Genomic DNA, 26,420 nt, shown 5'->3' on the forward strand with positions numbered 1-26,420 from the left:
ATATAACGGGAAGCAATAATCACTATTCCTTAATATCTCTCAACATCAATGGCCTCAACTCCCCAATAAAAAGACATAGATTAACAAACTGGATACGCAACAAGGACCCTGCATTCTGCTGCCTACAGGAAACACACCTCAGAGACAAAGACAGACACTACCTCAGAGTGAAAGGCTGGAAAACAACTTTCCAAGCAAATGGTCGGAAGAAGCAAGCTGGAATAGCCATTCTAATATCAAATAAAATCAAATTTCAACTAAAAGTCATCAAAAAAGATAGGGAAGGACACTTTATATTCATCAAAGGAAAAATCCACCAAGATGAACTCTCAATCCTAAATATCTATGCTCCAAATACAAGGGCACCTACATACGTAAAAGAAACCTTACTAAAGCTCAAAACACACATTGCACCTCACACAATAATAGTGGGAGATTTCAACACCCCACTCTCATCAATGGACAGATCATGGAAACAGAAATTAAACAGAGACGTAGACAGACTAAGAGAAGTCATGAGCCAAATGGACTTAACAGATATTTATAGAACATTCTATCCTAAAGCAAAAGGATATACCTTCTTCTCAGCTCCTCATGGTACTTTCTCCAAAACTGACCATATAAATGGTCAAAAAACGGGCCTCAACAGGTACAGAAAGATAGAAATAATCCCATGTGTGCTATCAGACCACCACGGCCTAAAACTGGTCTTCAATAACAATAAGGGAAGAATGCCCACATATACGTGGAAATTGAACAATGCTCTACTCAATGATAACCTGGTCAAGGAAGAAATAAAGAAAGAAATTAAAGACTTTTTAGAATTTAATGAAAATGAAGGTACAATATACCCAAACTTATGGGACACAATGAAAGCTGTGCTAAGAGGAAAACTCATAGCGCTGAGTGCCTGCAGAAAGAAACAGAAAGAGCATATGTCAGCAGCTTGACAGCACACCTAAAAGCTCTAGAACAAAAAGAAGCAAATACACCCAGGAGGAGTAGAAGGCAGGAAATAATCAAACTCAGAGCCGAAATCAACCAAGTAGAAACAAAAAGGAACATAGAAAGAATCAACAGAACCAGAAGTTGGTTCTTTGAGAAAATCAACAAGATAGATAAACCCTTGGCCAGACTAACGAGAGGACACAGAGAGTGTGTCCAAATTAACAAAATCAGAAATGAAAAGGGAGACATAACTACAGATTCAGAGGAAATTCAAAAAATCATCAGATCTTACTATAAAAGCCTATATTCAACAAAACTTGAAAATCTGCAGGAAATGGACAATTTCCTAGACAGATACCAGGTATCGAAGTTAAATCAGGAACAGATAAACCAGTTAAACAACCCCATAACTCCTAAGGAAATAGATGCAGTCATTAAAGGTCTCCCAACCAAAAAGAGCCCATGTCCAGACGGGTTTAGTGCAGAATTCTATCAAACCTTCATAGAAGACCTCATACCAATATTATCCAAACTATTCCACAAAATTGAAACAGATGGATCACTACCGAACTCCTTCTATGAAGCCACAATTACTCTTATACCTAAACCACACAAAGACCCAACAAAGAAAGAGAACTTCAGACCAATTTCCCTTATGAACATCGACGCAAAAATACTCAACAAAATTCTGGCAAATCGAATCCAAGAGCACATCAAAACAGTCATCCACCATGATCAAAGTAGGCTTCATCCCAGGCATGCAGGGATGGTTAAATATACGGAAAACCATCAACGTGATCCATTATATAAACAAACTGAAAGAACAAAACCACATGATCATTTCATTAGATGCTGAGAAACTGTCTCTTATACACATCTAGATAAAAGTCCTGGATATTTACTGGTCCTTTGAGCTGGGAGTCTTTACTCTCTTCTATACCTATTATCCTTAGGTTTGATCTTCTCATTGAGTCCTGGATTTCCTGTATGTTTTGGACCAGTAGCTTTTTCCGTTTTATATTATCTTTGACAGTTATGTCGATGATTTCTATGGAATCTTCTGCTCCTGAGATTCTCTTTTCTATCTCTTGTATTCTGTTGGTGATGCTTGTATCTACAGCTCCTTGTCTCTTCCTTTGGTTTTCTATATCTAGGGTTGTTTCCCTGTGTTCTTTCTTGATTTTTAATTCCTTCAACTGTTTGATTGTGTTTTCCTGGAATTCTTTCAGGGATTTTTGTGATTCCTCTCTACAGGCTTCTACTTGTTCATTTGTGTTTTCCTGCGTTTCTCTAAGGGAGTTCTTCATGTCTTTCTTGAAGCCCTCCAGCATCATAATCAAATATGATTTTAAATCTAGATCTTGCTTTTCTGGTGTGTTTGGATATTCAGTGTTTGTTTTGGTGGGAGAATTGGGCTCCGATGATGCCATGTAGTTTTGGTTTCTGTTGCTTGGGTTCCTGTGCTTGCCTCTCGCCATCAGATTATCTCTGGTGTTACCTTGTTCTGCTATTTCTTGCAGTGCCTTGACCATCCTATGGTCCTGTGTGTCAGTAGTGCTGTAGATCTGTTTTCCTGTTTTCTTTCAGCCTGTTATGGGAACAGAGTGTTCTGCTTTCAGGCATGTAGTTTTTCCTGTCTATTGACTTTCAGCTGTTCCTGTGGGCATGTGTCCTGAGTCCACCAGGCAGGTCACTTGGAGCAAAAAGTTGGTCTTCCCTCTGGTCTCGGGCCTGAAGTCACTCCTTAGGGCTGGGTTTCAGCTCTCTGTGAGGGCAGCAACCAGAAGGGCCTGTCACTACTTCTGGGTCCCTGTGCGCAGGGGGCCCTGATCGCACTAGGCATTTTCCTCTAGAGTCAGAAATGTGGGCAGAGAGTATTCTCCTCTGGTTTCCCAGGCGTGTCTGCCCCACTGAAGACCTAGCTCTCCCTCTCAAGGAATTTGGGTGTAAGGAGCTGTTTCACCAGGTCCCTTCAGATCTGGGCACAGTCTGGACAGCAGGGCTCCTGCAACTTGAGTGCCCCTATCTTCCTGTTCCCAGAGGCCCTATACAGTTTCCTCTTGGGCCAGGGATGTGAGCAAAGGTGGGCAGTACTGGCAGTCTCTCCTGCCCTACAATCTCACGAGTGCCCACACATCTGGGCGATGAGTTCTTTCTCCCACGGGTTTTTGGAGCAGGGAGCTGTGGGCCGGGATCAGCAAGCAAAGTCATTGTTTTTAATAGCTGAGTAGTACTACTTTTATCATGAAGGAATGTTAGATTTTGTCATAATCATCTAAGGTTGTGATCCTATGGCTTTTCAGCTTGAGTCTATTTATGTGGAGAATTACATTTACTGATTTATATATGCTAAACCTCACTGAATCTTTTAGATAAAAATGACTTGACCGTGTGAATAAGCTTTACTAATATATTGTTGAATTTAGTTTGCAAGTATTTTGTGAGTATTTTTGTATCCACGCTCATCAGAGAAATTGGCCTATAATTTTCTTCTTTGAATGGATTTTTTTTTTTTTTTTAGTTTTAGTATCAGTGTTAAACTGGCTTCTTAAAAAAATTTGGAATTATTCCTTCCCTTTCTACTTTATGGAGGAAGTTGTGAATTATTAGTATTAATTCTCCTCTGAATTCTAACACTGTATTCATCATGTCCTGAACTTTTTTTGTTGAATTTTTTAACTATTTATTGATTCTTTGTGAATTTCACATCACACACCCAATCCCATTCATCTCCCTGTCCTTTCATCTCTGCCCTCCATCCTTGCAGCTTTCCCCCAAAAGAAAACAACAAAAAATTTCTCGCCATGGGAGTTGTAGTATGTCATGGTGTGAGTGTAAACACTTTCGTCCAAATAGCTTTACTTGCCAATGTTCATTGCAATTGGTCTAGTTTGAGGCTTCTGGCTTCCACTACACTATCAATACTGGATCCTCATTGGGACTCCTTTTGGATATTCAGTTGTTGCCCCTGTATTACAGAGGTTCTGAAGCTTTAGATCTGCAGGATCAGCTCCTTCACATACTTCTGAAGTTCATAGACAGTGTGAGTGCTGGGATAGGTCAACTCAGAGCCCTGCATTTGGGCCTGGGTCAAAGTTGAGTTGGTCAACCTACCAGCTCTCCTGTGCCCACATTAGCAGGGCCAGCTCTCATGTTTGCCCAGGAGAGTGATGGGGCCAATTCTCCTGTTCTTGTACCCCTGAGGCCCACTCTTTGTGCTCACATCATTAAGATCAGCTGTACCATGCTGCTCAGACCTAGTGCAAGGGTGCTCTTCTGAGTGCTGCAGCCAATGAGGGGGTGGGGTCAGCTGATGAAGAGGTGGCAGAATCAGCTCACCTACCATAGGCCAGGGTGGGACTAGCTTAGCATAGTGCTGTGACATCAACATGGCCACTCAAGGTAACACAGGTCTTGAACATCAATACAGACCCTGGTTGTGAAAGGACCACAGACCCAGACATGGCCCCTGGTGGCAACATAGGCCCAGATCTGACCATGGCTCTGGGTGGCAGCACAGGACTCAGATGAGTATGTACCTCAATGGCAGCACAACTCTCAGATGTCTACATGGTCTCAGGTGGCGGTCTAGTCCACAGACATCCACATGGCCTTTGGTCATAACTTGGGCCACTGACATTGCACAGATCCCAGCTGCAATAGGACCATGGACCCAGATATGGTCTTCAGTGGCAGCCTGGGGCATGATGTCACCATGGCCTCAGATGGCAGCACAGGCTTTCCAAATCAGTTTGGCTCCTGGCAAACTCAGGCAGCAACCTAGACCACTGACTTTCAGGACCAGCATGGGCCACAGACATTAATACAGACTCCAGCTGCCATAAGGCCACAGACCCAGATGTGGCCCCCGATTGCAGCCTGGGCCCAGGCATCACCATGGTCCCAGGTGCTCAGCCTCCTCATATTTTCTTGTTCTTTACCACTGGTGGATTTCCAGTTCCACCTCCCTCCACAGCAATGAGCCACTTACTCGGCTTTCTCTTCTCTGCATCACACATTCACTCATCTCAGTGCCGTAGGCAGTCACTTAGATGTCTTTCTTCCCGCCACCCCTCAGCTGCAGACAGTTGAAAAAATGCAATTGCTACTTTTATTTAACTGATTGTTATGGGTCTATTAAATTATTTCATCTTTAGAAATTCATCAAGAAACTCAGCCATTACTTTTAAATTTTTCTGGGTTAGGTGATCAATGTATATTTTGTTCATTTCTTTCAAACTTTTGAAAATAATTTTTAGTGCTTTAATTACTTAGAAATATTGTTTCTAAAGTATTTTTGTCACCGACCTTTGATTTTAATACATTGTAGTGCCTATAGTTTTGATTGTTTGAAATTTAATATTTACTTTTCAAATAGATAATCTCTTCTCACACAGTTTTAATACCTTATGAGAAAATAATGCACACATGACCTAATCTTTCCTTTATGTTTTTCCATTCAATTATAAGATATGTATCTTTAACTATACTTAATGCTTATATATTGGGCATTATAAATGTTTTTTGTAGTTTTATCTGACTACATCGTGGTCTTGTTTTTGCCAGACTCAGCATTCCAGAGTGACCTAGTTAATGGATGTTGAATTTTTGGAGCTGTTTTCTCAATTCTACAAGTGATTCTAATGTCTTGCTTTCTGCATTATATTTTTATATTGTTATCTCAATAACTTAAGGTATTTTGAAATCCAATAGTTCATATTTTAATGTTCACTAGTGTTTTTCTTAGTGTTTTCTAGACAAGGAACGTTTTTCCTTTAATAATTATCTTTAAATTTTCAAAAAGACTTAAAAATTTAAATATATCTGTGGCTTAAATTTGTAAGGATTTCATTGTTGATTTTTTGCTTAAATAATGTTTTTAAAAACTTTTTAATTAAAAATAGAAATAGAATCACCAAAAAAAGATCCCAAATTGAAGTAAACATAAAAATTTTAGAAACAAAAAAAAATTTTAGAAACTCAAGCATGAACACAGAAAATATTTTCAACAAAATCATACAATAAATCATCTCAACCTAAAGAAGAAGATATCTATGAAGATATGAGGAGAATACCAAACCCCAGATAGACTGGCCCAGAAAAGAAAGTCCCACAACACATAATAAGTCTAAACACTAAATTTATAGAACAAAGAAATAATATTAAAATCTACAAAGAAGAAGGAACAAACACCATAAAAACGGAGCTGTTATAATAAAACATGATTTTTCAGTTCAGTCTCTGAAAGCCAAAAAGGTCCAAATGGATATTCTGCAAAATCTAAGAGACCACAGATAATATTGCAGAAAACTGTACCCAGAAAAATTTTAATCATAGTAGATGGAAAAAAAAATGACAATCCATGCAAAAACCAAATTTAAGCAGTGTCTATCTGTAAATCCAGCTCTACAGATGGTTCTAGAACAAAAGCTTCAACCTCAAGAGAACACAGAAAAAATAATTCAGACCAGAAAATCAAAAGAGAACTACAATTAAAACAAAGAAACAACAACAAAAACAATCAAGCAATTAAACAAACAGCAACAACAACAAAAATGAAAACCCACCATCACAACAAAAGCAAAATAATGTGAATCAACAAACGTTGCTCTTGCTGTCAACCCCAATGATCTCAATTTCCTAATAGAAAGATACAGAATACGAAAAAAAAACTTTTAAAGTTAAAAACATAATGTTATATACTAGATAAAAATTTGCCTTATTGTTCACCCTTTTCTTTCACATGTACAATGTTTATTTGTTTAAAATACAATTTTTATAGCATATAAGATGTTATATGAATTTGATTTTGCACAATATTATTGAATTGTATACTATTTTGTTTTAACATTTATAAAAAATTATTTCCTTTATGTTAGCACATCAGAAAGCTCAACACTTTTGTTAAATAAATCTAAATATTGTCATCTATAGCTTTACAACTAAGCATCTGGGTATAAGGTATATCTTAAAAAATAACTCTAGGGGCTGTAGCGATGAGTAAGTGATTGAAAGGACTTGTTACTCTTGAAGATGATCTCTGTTCAGGTCCCAGCACCTACCTAGCAGCTCACAACTGACTGTAACTTCAGTTCCAGGGATTCTGACTCTCCCTGGCCTCAATAGACTGGGCATGCATGTGGTCCACATACAATCCTGGCAAAACATCACACACAGAAAAATAAATAAAAACATAGATAAGATGATTTAAAATCTATTTCTTTGATAACACCTAAACTTTATCTGTTTCAAATTTTTGTATTTTAAAAGGAAGACTATTATTTTTCAAATACTTTATCTTGATTTAAATATAAGCACCAGCATGTTATATTGGTAGTTACTTACTTTATCACTACAACAAAATATCTGTCCAAAGTAATTTATGGAATTAACTACATATAAATTACTTTTATATGTAGTTGAAGGAAAGCTTATCATTGTGAGGAAAGAATAGAGACAGATGCATGGCACTGCAGATAATATTATACCCACAGTCAGGAATGAAAGCACTCTCTAAGATAATATTTGGATAATATGGCAGGCAACAGCTTTTGGAATAGCCCCTGCTCCAGTTGTTCAGGACCCACATGAAGGTCAAGCTGCACATCTGCTACATATGAGTGGAGAGGTCTAGGTTCAGCCCGTGCATTTGTTCTTTGGTTGGTGGTGCAGACTCTGAGAGCCCCAATGGTCCAGGTTAGTTGACTCTGTTGGTCTTCCTGTGGAGTTCCTATCCCCTTTGGTACCCACAGTCCTTCTCCCAACTCTTCCACAAGAGTCCCCAAGCTCCATCCACTGCCTGTGAATGTCTGTATCTGTCTGAGTCAGCTGTTGGGTGGAGCCTCTCAGAGAACAACTTCCTCTTGTCTGCAAACATAACAGAGTACCATTAGTAGTGTCCACGACTGGTACATACCCATGGAATGGGTCTCAAGTTGGGCCAGTTATTGGTTGGCCATTCCTTCAGTCTCTGTTCTGTTCCCCATACCTGCACTATTTGTAGACAGGATGAATTTTAAGGATGCTGAAGCTAGCTGTACCCAACTGATGGCTTTTAAGTAGGATAGGGTAGGTATGGGAGAGGAATGACCCAGTTCTATTTAAGGGTCAGGACACTGCCAGTGTGACCTTGCTCCAGTGAGTATACAAATAACATCAATTGGATTTTATCTATTTTGTGGGGGGAAGCCACAGGGGTGGGAGGATAGACATGAAAAGACTGGATAATAAATGTGGTCAGGGTGCATAACGTGAGATTCCCAAAGAATCAACAAAAATATGTTTGAAAAAAAGCTAAAGGTGTATAAGCCATCAGTTTGAAATATTTACTCAAGGCTTTGCATGTATCTCAGTGATAGAGATTCTATCTAGTGTGTCCAAGGTCCTACCTACATTTGATCCCCAGCATGAGGGACTATATCCGCATTGTCAGGTGGAAATATCATAACAGAGATGTTCAAACTGAAGAGATTTGGAATAAAGAATTACAAAACTATTTTTGTCTGCTTTTCCAGGTGTATAGCACTGAATGTTATATTAGAAGTTAATTAAACATAACACTTCATCCTTTATTTTGTCTTCATTTTCTATCCTATTTTTCTTTCAAAATTTTTTTTTAAAAATATATTGTATCATGTTTATTTACATGTTTCCTTGACTTTTTTAGAACACATCAGAGTTCTCTATTGCATGTTTATATTGCAGCATAAGTTATTGGCTCTTTATTTGTTTTTAATTACTATATCAACATCTATTTTTAAATAAATTTTAAAAGAAAGAAGCCTATTTCAGTGCTGGAAAAGTTAGTATAAATCAGGCTTTGTTATATAACATGTTTTTTTCTTTATGGTATTATCATTTGCTATTTGAACACAGTTCAAATTAATGTCAGAACTAAGAAATGGTTGTTTTACTGTTTTCCAGCTGTTAATAGGTTATGAAAATGGCACTGTGGTATTCTGGGACTTGAAATCTAAAAGAGCAGAACTGAGAGTTTATTATGATGAGGTAAGTGCTTTCTGCTGACATTTTTGAAAATTTTAAAGACTATGCATCACTTCCTTACTCGGTTTTGTGCTTTCCTAATATCTTTAATCACTAGGACTCTACCTGTACTCATTCATTGCTTAATTGTCTTTTCCTATTTGTGTAGGTTTCAACTGTTGAGTACTTGTGAATAGGAATTCTGTCACAACTGCCAAGTTGGGAGATTTTTACCTATTTATTCCTTGTATATATTTTCACTTATCATGCATCCTTGATTCGTCTCATCTCCCTTTCTTTTATGTAGGCTCCACACTCACACCTTGCTTCTTGACCTTCAGGTTTCTAAGGACAATATCCAAACCTTCCTTAGAGAATTCATTTTCTGTGGCTAAAAGATCAAGATAGTTCGAATGCTTTTTTTCTCCTATTACTTCATAGAATAATGAAATGTTTTGACAATAGGACCAAGTAAGTGACAATAAGTATCTTGAGGTAAATGTTATTATATACAATTTACATAATTGAGGCTTGATTAGGTTCCTCCCAGATGACATTTTTGATTGTGCTTTTGATCTAGGCCATTAATAATTCTCCATTTTAAAAGAAGCTAAATGAAGACAGTGCATCTGGGATAGAAGATGAAAAGGGGGAGATTATTTCTGTGGAAACGAAGCTGATCAGACATACCTTAAACTAGAAGTGAGGTGGGAGAGGGAGAAGATAACAGGAAAATACAGATTAAAAGCTCTGCCTAGTTAACATTCACTCTCGTATGCATATATTGTCACATAATTTAAAAGACACAACCAGAAAGAGTCTCTTCCATCTATTTCTTTTATAACACTCCATTTTAGATTAGAGGAATAAAAAATACCACACATTGGACTTCCAATTGCCTTGGAATACTTGACAGTATCTTTTTTGCCCCCTATTGCATCACAACAATTAAATTTACAGTTTGGGTGCCTAACGATACATTTCCTGGGCTAGGAAGTGTCTTGGTGGTTAAGAGCATGCACCGCTCCTGATAGGACTTGAATTTGGTTGCGTTACCCATATCGGGTAGCTCCCAACTTCACGTTACCCCAGCTCCATGGAATCTGACTCCCTCTTCTGGCCTCCTAAGGCAGGCACTATTCTCACGTGCACACACCCACACATGTGTGTACACATTATTAAACAATCAAAATAAAATATTACTAAATGTTGTTTTTCATAAAATCCACAGTTTTGAAATTGAAATTTTAAATAAACATGAGAAATCTTCTGAGTTAGTGGAGTGTGATTGTACACCTAATTTGTACATAGAGATCATCTTACATATTGACTTACATTATATACAAACATAAATTATATGTATTTGTCTACTACATTTTTGTAGGTCCTGTCATTCTAATGGAGATAGATATAAACTTCATTTTACTACATATATTTTCAAACTTCCTTAACACTTTGTCATATCTGGAAACTATCTTTAATATGTCTCTAAGATGATTTACAAGTCATCAACATTCTTCTAAGCACCACACACAAAGGTGTCTTCTGTAATTTTTCAAGGACCATCCTTAAAATTGTTATTTTTCTTGTGTGTTTGTGCCTATCTCATTTATTGAGCCCCTTTCCTCCATCTCTGACTTATTTAAGTTATGGGTGCTCAAGTCTGGTACACTGGCATATACTAGGTGTCTGATATATAGAGGCGGAAAGACAAGTTATGCCACTGGTTTGAGGCCAGACAATGTAGTGAGCCCTCCCTTCTCCAAAACTCTCTGCCTTTTGCTCCATCCTCTAATTTATGTTTGTTTGTAATGGCTCTCATTTCTAATATTACCTCTACAAGCAATAAACTTAAACAACTAAATTCCTGGCCTTTACCCCTCTCTTAGAGCTTCATATTTACCATCTAGTAATTTAATAGTTAAGTATAAATAAATACCATCAGAACTGAATTTATTGCTCATACCACTTTCTACATTCCTTTTTCTTTTAAAAGATCAGTTTAGAGTGTCCATAGTAATGCTTTCTATTTAATTCTTCTGTTGTTACAGGATGTTTGATTTTGTCTTTAACATCGCTACCATTCTCTTATTTCCCCTTTGTCCTCATTTCTACACCCAATACCCTAGGTTACAATGCTTAACTGGTTATAGGAGTCTCTTAACATCTACCTTTCTGTATATTCTTCACTAACAAAGATTTTTAAAAAAATTTTCATTTATTTACATTCCAGTTGTTACTCCCCCTCCCGGTTTTACACACACACACACACACACACACACACACACATACACACACACACGCACGCACGCACGCACGCACGCACGCACGCAGAGAGAGAGAGAGAGAGAGAGAGAGAGAGAGAGAGAGAGAGAGAGAGAGTTCCTTATCCCATTCCTCCTACCCTTGCCACCAAGAGGGTGTCCCACACCAGTCTTCCCCTTTCCCTGGGGTCTCAAGTCTCTTGAGGATTAAGTGCATCTTCTCCCACTAAGGTCTGACCAGGCAGATCTCTGCTATATTTGTGCCAGGGACCTTGGACTGGCCCGTGTATGCACCTGGTTGGTGGCTCAGTCTCTGGAAGCTCCCTGGGGTCTGGCTTAGTTGAGATTGCTTACTAGTCTTCCTATGGGGTCATCCTCCCCTTCAGTTCTTTCAATCCTCCCCTAATTCAACCATAGTGGTCCCTGATTTCAGTCCAATGATTGGGCATAAGTATCTGCTTCTGTCTCAGTCAGATGCTGGTAGGGCCTCTCTAAGAACAGTCGTGCTCCCATCATGCATGTCCGTTTTCTTCCAAAAACACAGTCAGATCACATGATTCTCTACAGCTGAACTTTCGAATGGCTGGCTTGTTAACAGGGTCTGAGGGTGAGAACTAAGCTTGTGCTGCTTTTTTAAAAGTATAATTTGTTGCAACTTGATAATCTGTTAACATATCTGGAGTATGTTGCTCACTATCTTTTAATGATGTATTTTACGTCTTACCTTTAAGATTTTGCTATTGCTATTTGCTTTCTCATTATGAACTCTCTGCTTGTCTCTTCTATATCTCAAAATCCCATTAGTTTCTTAGGCACCAAAAAGCTATTTGAACTATTTAACTTGGGAATTGATGAATAGTCACAGAGGAGTTTAATTTTTGTTTGGAAATCCAATATTATATTGAGAAATAATTAGCCATGAAAAATTACTTCCAGCTAGGTATTGTAGGATATGCAGTTATTCCCAGCTCTTGGAAAGGTGAGGCAGTAGGATTACCACACATTTAAATCCAACTTTTGAGCTACATAGTAAATTTCAGGCCATCCTATACTAGAGAGTAAAAATTTTCTCAATAAACAAATAAAGAAAGGATTTCTTCTACCACAGCCATTTTCTTTATATTGATATCCCTTTAATAATATCAGTGAAAATTTTCAGTTTGACAGGAGGGAAATATTTTGAATCCATGGGGAACTGCCTATTTCCTTTTGTCAGATTGCTCTATAGTTTAGAATTTTTGTTTTCAGGTGAAAGTCACAATTGACAAAATATGACTAGTATTTTTCCTTCAAATTCTTTTTGCTCTCTCTTTTCTAGCATTGGTTGATTAGTATTTGGTTTCTAATAGGCCCCTGTTTTAATGAAAATAATGTGACATAACTAAATAAACAAAAATCAAATATGCACCTTCAGCTCAATTACCAGCTTCTTAGGGATACACAGTTTTACATCCTGATCCCTGAAACCTGACTGTTTATACTATAATTCTGCTTCATATATATAGGAAGTAATTTTTCATGGCTAATTATTTATCAATATAGTATTGGATTTCCAAACAAAGGTTTAATCCATCTATGAGTATTCATCAAGGGACAATTAGTCTCTCTCTCTCTCTCTCTCTCTCTCTCTCTCAAGATATATATATATATATATATATATAGATATATCTTCTCTGTTGGGTAGGGTTTTACTGGGTTAGGATGAAGCTTTGGGTCTGGATAATTCCTCATCCTCTACTCTTGCTGACCAAGTAGTTTTAAGAATTTTAAATTGACTCTAAGGTTCAGCAAAGTTGACCAAAGAAGTGACATTTTGTTTCATTTACCTTCAGAAAGGAAAAGAATTAGAAAAGACAATAAAGATGATTCCTTTCTAATTGCCTTTATTGAAGACTGGCTAAGGAAATTATAATCTACATAGAAATGATGGCTAGAGTGAGGGGGGAAGAAAAACAAAATGAATAAACCCTACATGTCCAGGAATTCGTGCAGCCTGTTATATTCGGTTTAATCTTATATTTTGAGGTCTACATCCTATTTTATACCCTTTATTTTAATGATTAGTCATGACGGCAGTTAGCTGTAACTCTGGTACTACACACAGTCTGAAGTTTTCCTGCTCTGTTGCATAAAGCATTCAGTTATGTAATTGAATAAGCACATGTGTGCTGAAAGTTTATATCCACCTATACTGACTTTCTCGGTAGCTTCTTTGGGGGAGAAGATGTTTTATACACCTTTCTTATTTCTTGTCCCCCCTGAGACTTGACTTATTGTACTTTACATGTATCACGATGGATAAGTATGGTGTTTAATTTATCACAAAGAATACTACAGATTTGGAATTATGATATGAATTACTAATTCAGCAGACCTTTGTCTGAAATCTGCTTTATAGAAGATACTGTGCTGCCACACGGACTAATACAACTAAAATAATGAAGGAATTATTGCTAACTCATCTAATTCAAAGCTATAGGATGAACTTGAAATGTTAAACAATCAAATCTTAGTTGCTTTAATTAGTGTAGTATATGCTTGAGGCAACACTGCAGCAGGAGAGCATATGGGTTTTAGGAGTTTAGCTTTAACTTGTGTGACTTTAAAAAGCGAGTGAATATCTGTCTCTAGGTCAGATCACCATATGTAAACTGAGAAATAATAATAAGGTTAAGTAATACCTTTTATATGATTAAGTAATATATTTTATGTAAAATGCCTACAATGGGATCTGGCATATAGAATGCCCTTAGGTGCTAGCTCAAATTCTTTATAAAATTATCTACTCTAAGTGATACTAGGCCTATATCTTACAAGAAATTATCTTCTGATAGTCAAACTTTATTTCTATGTAAACAATTTTTCAAACAGGGATGGTAGAATATAGGAAGGGCATAGGACCTACAATAAAATGTTCTGAAATCTGAAGTTATTAAGTTTTTTCAGAACTATTCTTTATTTAAGGAAATTAATTTTGGTAGCCTTTTCAAGGTCTGTAATGGACTGAAGCCAAAGACAGCCTAGTCTGGGTCAGAAAAAAATATTTTAACATATTATCAGTATGTTAATTTTATGTAAAAATATTTTGGAATGTATAATGATATAATCTATCTACTTTCCCCTTGTACTTGTCTTTTACTGTTATTTTATTAGGCTATTCATTCAATTGATTGGCATCATGAGGGCAAACAATTCATGTGCAGCCACTCAGATGGTAGCTTGACTTTATGGAACCTGAAAAGCCCAAGTCGCCCTTTCCAAACCACAGTTCCACATGGTAAGACTCACGCTTTCAAGGAAACTATGGCGACCACAGAATTGCCTCCTCACAGCTTTAATTCTTCTGGTTTAGCTTCCTTAGCATTGTATACTGTTAATATTGGCTCTCCTATAGAGAACTCATTTTAGGTCTTATGTTGTTCGCAGCCTTAGCAATAGTATGCTTTGTCTATTAACATTGATATAATTACTAATAAGACTAGATTTAGGTCTCCTCATTACTTGTTTTCTACTGTTTTTACTATATTTTATTGCTTTTCTTTGTCTTTCCACTTTCAAATTATTTAAATATTGTTATTACAAACACATTATAATTTACTTTTCATAGTCATTTTTATCTTCATTTTTTATCACTAATTGCAAAAATCACAATATATTTTGTTAACTGCTCAATGTGTTTTAGGATTAATATTACAACACTTCATATAATGTACAGACATCTTGTAATCATATAGATCTATTTATCTTCATTATCATATATACTATAATTATATAGCACCCACAGATATATTATTATACATTTTATTATTATACTTAATTATAAGTATAATTAAGAGATAGCATACTCTTTTATTATTGCATTTATTTGAGAACATTATTTACATTTTGTGTAGGCCTGGCAAAATTTATTTCTGGAGCTTCTTTTATTTGAAATTACATTTTATCTTCCTTCATTTCTGAAATCTATTTTGCTAGATTAAGATTTATAGATAATGTCAGTCCATGTGCTGAGATTTGCCCTCATTTGCTGGGAATCTGTGTAATATAATGAATGCTTTAATGATATCCCATCATCTTCTAGTGTCAGTGTTTTCTGTACAAGGAATTCTCAGTGTTTTGAACTTTACTTGTACTGTATACAATATGTTTTTTTCCTTCTGATTGTTTTCAAACAATTTTTAATCTTTTCTTTGCAGCAATTTAAAAATGTTATGCCTCAACTTGTTTTGGGCTTGGCATTTTTTGTTTTTTTTATTTTGTTTTTGCTTTTCATTTTTTATTTATCCTGTTAAGAGTTCTAACAAGCTTCCTAAGTTCATAACTTCATAATGGCTCCACAAAACTTGAGAACTTTCACACCATTTATCTTTAATATTTTTTTATGTTTCCCTTCTGGGACATGAGTCAACTCTGTTAGAACTTTTATGTTGTGACTCACATCTCTCAGTCTTTATTTTTGTTTCTGCCAATATTTTTGTTACAAATTTCAAAGATAATTAATTCCGATTCATTATTTAATTACTTTTTGCTCTTGCATTTTTATTCTAGTAAATCTCTAAGATTTTTTTAAATTTCAGGTATTTTTTCCACTTGATATCTTTTGCTTTTTAGAACTCTTCCAAGGTTTTCTTTTGTCATTTATTCTGAGCATCTCACCTTCCTTTAATTATTGAGCTTAGGTACAGTCACCTCTTAAGCTTTCGTTGGTAACATCATCTGCTTCACCTTGACAACAATGACCCACACTTCCTCCTCCTCCTCCTCAGAGTTTTGGTTCTCCCTATGTGCTGCAGATCTTCAAGCTTCTGATCTTCATTTCCTATTTGTTCCTCAGGATGTATAGTATAAAGTCTGTTAAACAGTGTAAAACTTCATGTATATGAAGCTCTATAATGTTAATGTGCTATATCATTTTACTTTAGAATATATTTTCTTTTATTAACCATATGTCTTCTACATCTATGTGAAAGTACTTAATTGTTTTTCTAGAAGTCAGAATTTTCTACCATGAAGAAAGAAACTATAACGGTTAAGAATTACACACTGTGTAATTCCTTTAAAAGGAAATGTGCTCTTGTGGGGAAGTGTTGGTTTGTTTGCTCTCTTTTGTTTTCTGAGAAGACTAACCTAAAATGTGGAGTCGCTCTGCTCCACCTCTCAGATGCTGGGCCTACAGATGTGAACTACCATGCTCGGCTTTTGGTTTTTAATTGTAGTAAGAAATACAGTGTACAATTCATTATGCTAATATTAGTTACAGGTTGTCTGGTAGGTAAATTGGCCAGATGATCAAATTTCAGTCAAAGAAAGACAAGATTATCTTTTCAAACATGAGAATTTGTTTTTAAGTGGCCATTTGTTAAATTACCAAGAAAATCTTAAATTCTATAACATGAGGTAGTAAAGCATTTCTGGTTGATGATGAAATCAAGTATAGTTAACCTAAGTAAACGTTATGAGGAGCTATATGTGAATTTTATATATAAAGCTGAATTTAAAAATATTTAAAGAAGAAATTAGAACAAAATTCTACAATGTTTGAAAAATAGCATTGAAAATACTATGTACTCAAACTAGGAAGTTCAGTCAAGGTAATTAGAAGAAAATTTGTAACTTTAAATGTTTTATGTATATGTAAAAAGAAAACTCTAAAGGTAAATGCTCAAAATCTAAAAACAAACAAAGGCAACAACAAAACAAAATAACAACAAAATAAAAAAAACAAAGCAGGAGCAAATCACACATATATCATAAAAGATAATGGTAGTAAAAGCAAAACCATAGCACAAAGAAGTAAAACATATATTGTTAAAATAGTGAAAGAAAACAGGCATTGTCTTTTAGCTAAGCTAACCAATGCATAGAACAAAAACATGAAATTAGAATTACATGGGAGATGTAGAAATTAAAAACTCAAAGATAAAAAATTATCTCAAATTCATGTTCTGTACACTTCTAATGTACAATTAATAATGTAGGCAAAGTGGATAATTTCCAAGGGAAATATAAAAGAATGAAATTTTGTACAGTATATTTTTGTAAAATTTCAAATACACATCTGTAGTGAGAATTTAGGTTTCTTAAAAAAAAACAGAAATATTTTAAGAATATATTTTTATTTTAATCTCAGGTGTGGGGAATTGGGGCTGCTTCATAGCAGCTGACTATGATTTGTCTCATGCTCTAGCAGAGGGGCAGTTTTGCCAACTGCAGACAGTTTCTGTGATTGTGTGACATTTGGAATTCTGGGGACTTTCAGAGGGAGTGTGAATGCTAGAGAGAGCCCTGACACACAAGCTTGGTGGTAGGTGGTAGTTCAGAGGAGTGGGTTGCCAGCTATGCTTTGTTAGTAATAGTATTCAAAGAAGAAACAAGAGAAAATAGACTTAAGGATCTCATCTCTGTCCATTCTCTTTCTCTATCCCTCTATCATTCTTTCTCTCCTATCTGGTGATTGGGGGATAATGGGTGGGAAAAGAGGAACCCACCAAGTAGCAAATGTACAGGCTTTATTAATGTTCTGCATGTGATAATTAATGCTGGGCATTAACATGGCAGCAGTTATTTCTTAGCCAGCTAGGTTCCCAAATAACCACGGAGACGGAGACGGTTTACATTTTAAAGCTTAGGCCGCAGCTAAGGAGGATCTCAGCTAGCTCATCGAAGTTAACGCAACCACCTGTCTCCTCTCACGTCTCCTGGGGAAAGGGCCTTCCTTCCTTTCCCTTCCAGAAAATTTTGCCTTCTAATTAAAGCCAATCAAAGAATTCCTTAGGTAGGTGAGGAAAGACAGAGACACAGCTTCACACAGTCCCCCAAGAAGCAAAGACCAGCTACAAGCAGAGAAAAAATGAGAAGAAAGAAATTAGATTCACAGATCTCTCTCTCTTCCCTGTCCTTATCCTTCTTTCTCTCCTATCTAGTGATAGGGGTAAAACCAGTGGGAATAAAGTGTGGGAAAACGAAAAGTACAAGAATGAGTTAAGATAAGCTACAAATGGTGCCCAACATGGAACTCAGATGTTAAAGATAAAAAATGGGAAATTTGATTTGAAATGCCAAAGGGGAAATAGCAGGGGATGAAGGAATGGATTTTTTTTTTTCAAGATACCAGCAAAAAATGTTTATTGTGCCTGTGCCCAGAGGGGATTTTCTGTTTTGTTTGTTTGTTTTTCTCCTTCATATATTTGTTTCAAAAATGTTTGAAAGGATGGCTGAGCAGTTGGAAAATTCGCAGGTGGAAATGAAGGGGCCCGAGAAACAAACAAAAATGGCTTAAATGGAAAAACAAAAGGGGTCACTCTATTTTCTGAAAGGGTTGCAAAATTGGCAGGGCAGCTAGAGAGGTTGAGGGTGGGAGTGGAAGCACTTGGGATGTGAGGAACAGCTCTTGAAGAGAGAGAATAAAAAAGGATCAGTCCTGCTGACTGATCAGGAGTTTCCCACAGGAGGGAAGAGGGAAAGAAACTGCACCTGAAGTCAGAGAAAAGCTAAAAAGCAGAGAGCAATCTGATGAAACAGCCGGTTGCAAGAGGAAGGGTTACTCTGGACTAACTGCAGCGAGAGTCAGGAGAGGGTCAGCCTGGGATTAGGAGATCACCCTCAGTTCTCCCAGTAGTCATATGACTGTGTAGAACAAGGTTATGCAGAGATAGGATGGCATCTTATAGAAATGATAGACTTAAGATGGCTAAAGAGGCTGTGATTATGGGATGCATCTGCCTTATTGAAACAAATTCTAAATAACTTGGATGAATACTCATAACCGTTCCCCTAGACTGCAGGCGATTGACTACAGTTGTACTTGAGGTTGGACCACAATCGCGATGGTTAATGTGGAGGAGGGAAGAAGCCGAGGATATTGAAGAGTGACATAGAGTGAGCAAAATGAACATAGTGAAAGCTCAGTTGCTGGGCAACGGCAGAACTCTGATGTACAGGAACAGATGCAGAGTGATGATGCTACCACAGAACAATGCCACTTAGGAGCTAAAGCTTAGCACCGAGTGGAGAAGCCTGGGGGAAATCCTCCTCGTTTACGAAGATTATACAAGGCTCTGGGAAAGCCCTTGCTGATTTCTTTTACAACAATTAGTCTCAGCTGTGAACAAGGCTGTATCAGACCCTTATGCAAGGCAGGTGTTGATAGAGACCTTGGGGTATGAAAATGCCCATCCCAAATGTTAAAAAAGTTATTAAACCATTAGAGACACGAGCAGCACCTGTAGACAAACAGATAAGGAATAAGACTGGCGTTGATTCTAACATGTCCCATAGTCGATCGAGCTGTAGCTTATGCCTAGTGCTTCAATTATGGGAAGTGCGGTCATTGCAAAGAGACTGTGAACAAGCCACCAAATGTCTCCGATCTCAAAGTGCCCAGTGCTTTCATTGTGGGATATGTGGTCATTTGTGACAAAACTTTGAACAAGGCATCTCTCAGGGCAATCATTTTTCTAAATATAAACTGGAAAGAAGGCCTAAGCTTCCAGGGGATGTGTAGGCGATGTGGCAAGGCAAGGATTGGCACTGTACCAATGAGTATAGGTCTGGAGGAGATATTCAAGGTAATTTCTTACTGTCGGGAAATGGCCTTCGGGCCTCACAGCCAGAAGTATGAGTCATTAGAGTGAAGCCAGCCTATGTACTAAATCGATGTGTTAGCACCAGAATGGAGGCAAGCAAAACGGTTTGCGTTGAGACGCAGATTTGTTTATGTTTCCACAGGAAATGAAAGGGTGTGGATAACATCAAAACCGATAAAAGATTAGAACTGAGCAGGAGAGGTCCTGAAAACCTAGGCCACTGACACAAAAGGTGCTATTTCATTGAAAATGTCTCTGTACAGAGCACACGTCTGTGGCCCTTTTCTTTTAACCTGAAAAACGCCTCTTATTACTGTATTCTTTGATTCTGTGCTATGACTTCAGTTTTAATGACAGGTTCTAAATATGTTTTGTCTGTCATTAATTTCTTTCCGGTATATCATACTGTAATTTTTATATTTTTATTGTTCAATCTAGTTAATTCTAAACATATTAGAATTTAATTACTTCCATGTGCCCTGACACTTAACATATAATACTTGGAATATGAAGAACAACAATTCAAATTGATGTTACTGTTGTTTTACACAATTTAATATTTAAGCAGGTATTAACAAGCAAAGCAAAAAATAAACAAAGACCCCAAACCAAACTCTTTCCCACAGTAAACTGTTAGGGGTAGAGATTGAATATTAATCGTACCTTATAAACTGAGTTCAATGCCCCCACGTGATGAAAGGAGAGAACTGATGGTTCTCTGACCTCTGTATGTGTACTATAGCACACATGTGCCCTTTCTACACACAGTAAATCAATCATCAACCAATTATCATTCAATCCATGTAATAACATTTTTAAATGCAATGGAATGATTTTGTAAATCCATTGCATGCTTTACATCCCAAGACTTTCTGAAATATAAAAGTTTATTTCTACTATAGATAAAATATTAGGTATGATATAGATTTTATTCTTTTTAATTTCTCTTCTTGTTCTTTTTTTTTTTCTTGTAAAGAGGAGGGAAACAGGGTCTTATGTAACCTGTGCTAGATTTGAACTCTCAAGTCTCCTGCCTCAACCGCCTGAGTGTTGGGATTACAGTAAAAAATAACACATTTTTAATAATAATATATTTTATTGTGCATGTATGTTTCTTAAGTCCTGAACTTTATTTTTGAGTATACATAACTGAAATAACTATATAAGAAACTACATTCATGTTTAGAGAATTCAAAAGTAGCCAAATTGACTAATAAATGAATATTTATAACTTAATATGTATGAATTATATAAGAATGAAGCTTATAAGTAACTTCATTGATTATATAGCAGTCCATTGATATGAATCTAAAGCCTATGAGCTTAATATTAGAATGCATAGACTTATGTCAATACACGCACTTTAAGAACAAGTCAATATCTTTAGCTTAGACTGATGTTGCTATGCCTTAACTCATAAAAGTAACCAGTTTAATAATATAGTAGAACTAAAGTAATAGAAATTATTCTAAATTTAACCATCATTGATAAAAATATAAAATATTACTTATGCTATTCTCTTCTGAAGTCTACAATAAAACTGTGCCTGAGACCTTGGGTTCAGTTGTATTTATATTACCTTTTATAGTGTAAACCGTTCAAGGATTATTATTGTCGTGCAAAAAGTTATATGAGTCATCTCTAGAGACTGGTAGAATTCTTTATATTATTATTCCATGTTCATATTTCTTAATTGAAATTTAAAATTTCTTGTGAATCAATATAATTTAAGTTAGATTTAATGTTTTTCTTTCATTAGGAAAAAGTCAAAGAGAAGGAAGAAAGTCTGAATCTTGTAAACCTATTCTTAAAGTAGAGTACAAAACGTGCAGGAACAGGTATGTGGTTGTACTTTATGACTATGATATATCTAAGGAATAGAAGAAGGAAAGTAATTTTTCATAATTTATTATAGTGTCATAATTATAATTTTTAATTATCTAAATCAAAAACTTAATTTATTGACTATTATAAATTTTGAAGATAACAAATAATTCATTTAATTACATTTATATTAGTATCATATATATCAATTCTAATAATTGAGGACTTTTGAACCATTTATAATACTGGTAGCACTGGGTCCTGCTAATACTGAACCCCCAGTGAACTAGACTGTTGGGGGAGGGCGGCAATGGGGGAGGGTGGGAGGGAACACCCATAAGGAAGGGAGGGGGAGGGGATGTTTGCCCGGAAACCAAGGAAAGGAATAACACTTTCAAATGTATATAAGAAATATTCAAGTTAATAAAAAAAATAATAATACTGGTAGCATATTTATTCAACTAAATCTATGCATCTGCTGATATTCCTTATGAGATTTAAATATATAACTTGATCACTCTGAACTTAGGATCTTACATAATTGGAGTTCTAAAGTTATGTATATTGTCATAATGGAAAAAAACTAAAATTTAAGATTTATAAGATAAAATAACACTTCATACAGTTTTATTACCTTTATAGATACTATATCTAGTACATTTGCATTGCTTTTTAAATTTACATTAATTATTAATGGAATTTTTTTCTACCCAAAATTAGTATAATAAACATTTCCTGATTATTATTATTATTAACCATGTATATATTCACATGTGAGTGTGTGTGAGTGTGTGTGTGTGTGGGTGGGTGTGTGTGTGTGTGTGTGTGTGTGTGTGTGTGTGTGTGTGTGTGTGTGTGTGTGTGTGTGTGTGTGTGTGTGTGTGTGTGTGTGTGTGTGTGTGAGTGAGTGTGTGAGTGTGTGTGTGTGTGTGTGGCTTCTGTGTGTGAGTGTGTGTGTGTGTGTGTGGCTTGTGTGTGTTTGAAAGAGCTACAGAGTTTACATGAAGGTCAGAGGACAGCTTTATGGAATCAGTTCTCTCCTTCCACATTTAAGTGGGTTCCAGGGATCCAGCTTAGTTGCCACCAGGCTGTGCAGGATCTTGCCCTGCTGAGCTCTTCTCGGGCTCTAAACATTGTAATTATAAAACCCTACCTTATGTTAGTTACCTGCCTACATTGCAGTGTGTTTTTCTCATCCTAGATACAGTTGGGTTTATTAAAACTTCTAAAGTTTTAGTAGTAGAAAATCATGGTAAATTATCAATATCACTTTATCAGGCCAGTTTAATACAGTATAACTAAAGTAATAAAATATACACTTATTACTATATAATTGAAGTTAGAAATAAACATTTCAGATGGAAACAAAATTTTATGTAATTCTTCTCTTCTAAATACCATTTATAGCTAAAACTTTCCTTTAGCCTTTGTGTTAAGCAGTATTTATAACACCCGTTACATAACATGACGTTGAAATACCACTGAGGCTCAAGAAATTACACTGCCCACCCCAAGCAGCTTCCAAACAGTTGCATTTAGGTTTTCCTTTTCACTTGTTTATTTTTTCAAAAGATTTTTTCTCTACTTCAGTCTTAATAATATCCACTGAATTATCAAGTAGTGTTCAGCCTTCTCTATAGATTGCAAATCTTAAAAATAAAACAGCAAAATGGGAACAAAGAGTTTCATGAGATGCCTGAAAGATTTTCCCAGGATAAATCTTATGATCCATGAAATTTATGGTGTCTTTTTTGTTACAAAATTGTCTACTGGAAAACATACTCCTATGAAGTGCTCCACAATATTCAATTTGCTTCAGTTTAACTATCTATCACATATTTGATTTGTATGCTAAAAAAAAGAGAGCACTACCAGTGTTTGGATTTATTAGGCTCTAGTAGCAACAGCAAAAATAGAAACTTGTGCCTTTTAAACGAGAAGGAGTAGCATAGAATTTTGCTTTAGGGGCAGAGAAAAGAACAAGAATACACAGTTGAGCTGCAAATATTATCAAATTTCTATTAATTAGATTTGGGGAAATTAAAAATTAAAAAAAAGAAAGAAAACATCTAACCCAGCCTTGAAGGCAGTAGAGAGGAGCCCTTATCAATCAGGAAAATACTTTGGGGAAAGAAATTCAGAGATAGGATTTAAAGGATGAAAGAAGGTACGTCAAATAAAAGAGTCAGGACCTCAAATAAAGCAGTGTAAGTCATGATTATATCAGTGACTTTGTAGTAACATGGTTATGAGATTTTTAATTATATCATAATCTTTAGTTCCATCACCAGACATACTGCAATGCTCATGAAGACTAGATGAGACAATGCATTTAAAGCGTTATTATGACCATTGCAAGCCCTATCATGAAAAAGAGGGCACAGTTTCTTAATAAATCAAATTACTATTATACTATTTTAGAGCCATAGAATTCTATATTGTTAGATGTATTTGATTACTTTTAAAAATTGTTATATTCATTTACATTTCAAATTCTGCACCCTTTGCTTTTTTAACTATAATAATTCTATTTATAAAGGGAAATAAACATTTTATTGATTGCATTTATTATCATTCTAGTAATGTACATTGCATGTATGGTTTTTTATTTTTATTTTTTATAAAAGTCACCTCTAAAAATGTATACAGAGGATAAAAGTCAGAGGTGTACTAGTCTTAAGAAGAATGAAAGATGTGGCCACAGAAACAACAGAGAGCTCTCTCTCTCTCTCTCTCTCTCTCACACACACACACACACACACACACACACACACACACACACACACACACACACACACACACCTGTTCTTGTTACCAGATAGTGTCAGATTTTTACAGCAAAGCATGGTTCTCTTTTTAAAATAGAGAATTTGTTCAAACACATTGCTGTCCTCCCTGATAAACATTTCACATCAGAAAGTCCAGCAGGCCCTGGGTATTTATATCTGTAACAAATTCTGGTTATTGCTGATGCTGGACCACTCCCTAAAAAATAGATAGTGATGAAAATAAATAATAAGAAATGAAAGTAACCAGAAGAACAGAGAGCTGATGATGACATGAATTAGCTCCTAGAACCTAAAAGAAATGCGAATGAACCTTTCTTGGTCACCGTTCTATTACTGTGAAGAGACATCATCAAGGCAACTCTTATAAGAAGCATTTAAATGGGGGCTTGCTTGCAGTTTTTGAGGAGTTAGTCTACGACCGTCATGAGAGGAGCGTGGTGGAAGGCAGGCGGAACTGGAGAAGTAGCCGAGAGTACATCCCGCTCCACAGGCAGCAGGAAGAGAGACAGTGGGCCTGATGCAGGCCTTCGAAACCTACTCCAAGAAGGCAGCATCTCCTAACTCCTCTAATCCTTACAGTTCACTCCCCAGTAACTAATTAGATTAACATTCTAACATGTGAGCCTGTAGGGGGCATTTTCTTTTTCTTTTTTTCTTTTCTTTTTTTTTTTTTTGGTGGAGAGAAAAGAGTTTATTTGGCATACACATTGCAGTCCATCATCAAAGGGAAACCAATGCAGGAACTTAAAGCAGGAACTTGAAGTAGGAACCCTGGAGGTGCTATTTATTAGCTTGCTTCCCTGGGGCTTGCTCAGCTACCTTGTAGGGATGACACCACCCAAAGTGGGCTTCCTATGTCAAGTAGCAATAAAGAAAATGTCTCCCAGACATGGCTAGAAGCCAGTCCCAGGCAATTCCTCATCTGAGATTTCCTCTTTGCTGATGACTCTAGATTTGTGTCAGTGCTGAAGCTAATAATGACACTTCTAGGCTACCTGTGTTAGGTGGGCATTTAATCACAGCAACAGAAATGAAGCTAGGACCTGCTTCACACAGGACTTTACAGAGTTTTTCACAGAGGTTACCCCACTGGCCTCTTACACTGTGAACTGCACTTTAAAGGGCTTTCTTGTAGGGGGCATTTTCATTCAAACCACCACAGAAACTTAGAATAAAAATGCTATAGGTTTTAGGCAAGTAGAAAATAGTTATGGAAACCAAGTAAAACAGCCCAGCGTGGGGTCTGAAGAGCCCTTACTGTCTCACAGAAGACCTAGATTTGGCTCCCAGCATCCACACATCAGCCCACAGTTGTCCGTTACCAGTTTCGTGGGCTCTGATACGTTCTTCTGGTCTCTGCATGCTCCTGCATCTAAACAATACACACAAATTCATGCAAACACATCATTTTTTATGAAAAACAAGAAAAACTCTTAACCCATTGTGTACCTACATTCACTACTTAAAAGTAAGTTTTATTGGATAGATGGAACTATGCTCCAAGTGGTAGGGAATATGCTGTCTAATACTAGATTAGGAGATTTTCAGTCGCTTTGTCAAATCAATCATTCTAGATCATTCACCCATCTCATCTCCAGTTCAAGACTCAGAACAGAGGTGCCCTTGGGCTGATTTGCTTATAATTCAAGTAATTGAATAAGATAATTATTTTTTAAAAATCAGAATAGGTATTTTATCAGTAAATGTAATAGAAATATTAACACTCATATTGTTTTTGTTGTTATTTACTCAGCATAAGATTAACAGATGATTGCATAATACAAAACGGAAAAGAGATGAGAAAGTGGGTTACTTAGAGAAGCAGACTGTCAGAGGACTGATGTAGAGTCTCTAATTCTTTGTAAAATGTATCAGGAGAGGGGTACTTCTAGTTGGGCAACTACATCCTGAAAATGTTTCTCTATTAATACAAATGTGCATTGAGTCACTTCATGCCATTGTAACAAAATACAGGATATATATATATCTTAAGGACAAAAGACCTGTTTAGTTTTAAGTTGCAGAAG

The 26,420-nt window shown here is 36.2% G+C and overlaps 1 protein-coding gene across 1 annotated transcript in view; it reads left to right on the forward strand.

The window, feature by feature from the left end:
- Stxbp5l (syntaxin binding protein 5 like) overlaps positions 1–26,420 on the forward strand; it is a 171,706-nt gene that overhangs the window by 10,711 nt on the left and 134,575 nt on the right. The window contains exons 3-5 of the mRNA XM_032899379.1: positions 8,872–8,955; positions 14,349–14,472; positions 21,540–21,618. Of these exons, the coding sequence (XP_032755270.1) occupies positions 8,872–8,955; positions 14,349–14,472; positions 21,540–21,618 (287 nt within the window). The remainder of the gene's footprint in view (positions 1–8,871; positions 8,956–14,348; positions 14,473–21,539; positions 21,619–26,420) is intronic.

Source organism: Rattus rattus, chromosome 4, assembly GCF_011064425.1.
Source record: "Rattus rattus isolate New Zealand chromosome 4, Rrattus_CSIRO_v1, whole genome shotgun sequence".
In the NCBI taxonomy this organism is placed as follows: domain Eukaryota; kingdom Metazoa; phylum Chordata; class Mammalia; order Rodentia; family Muridae; genus Rattus; species Rattus rattus.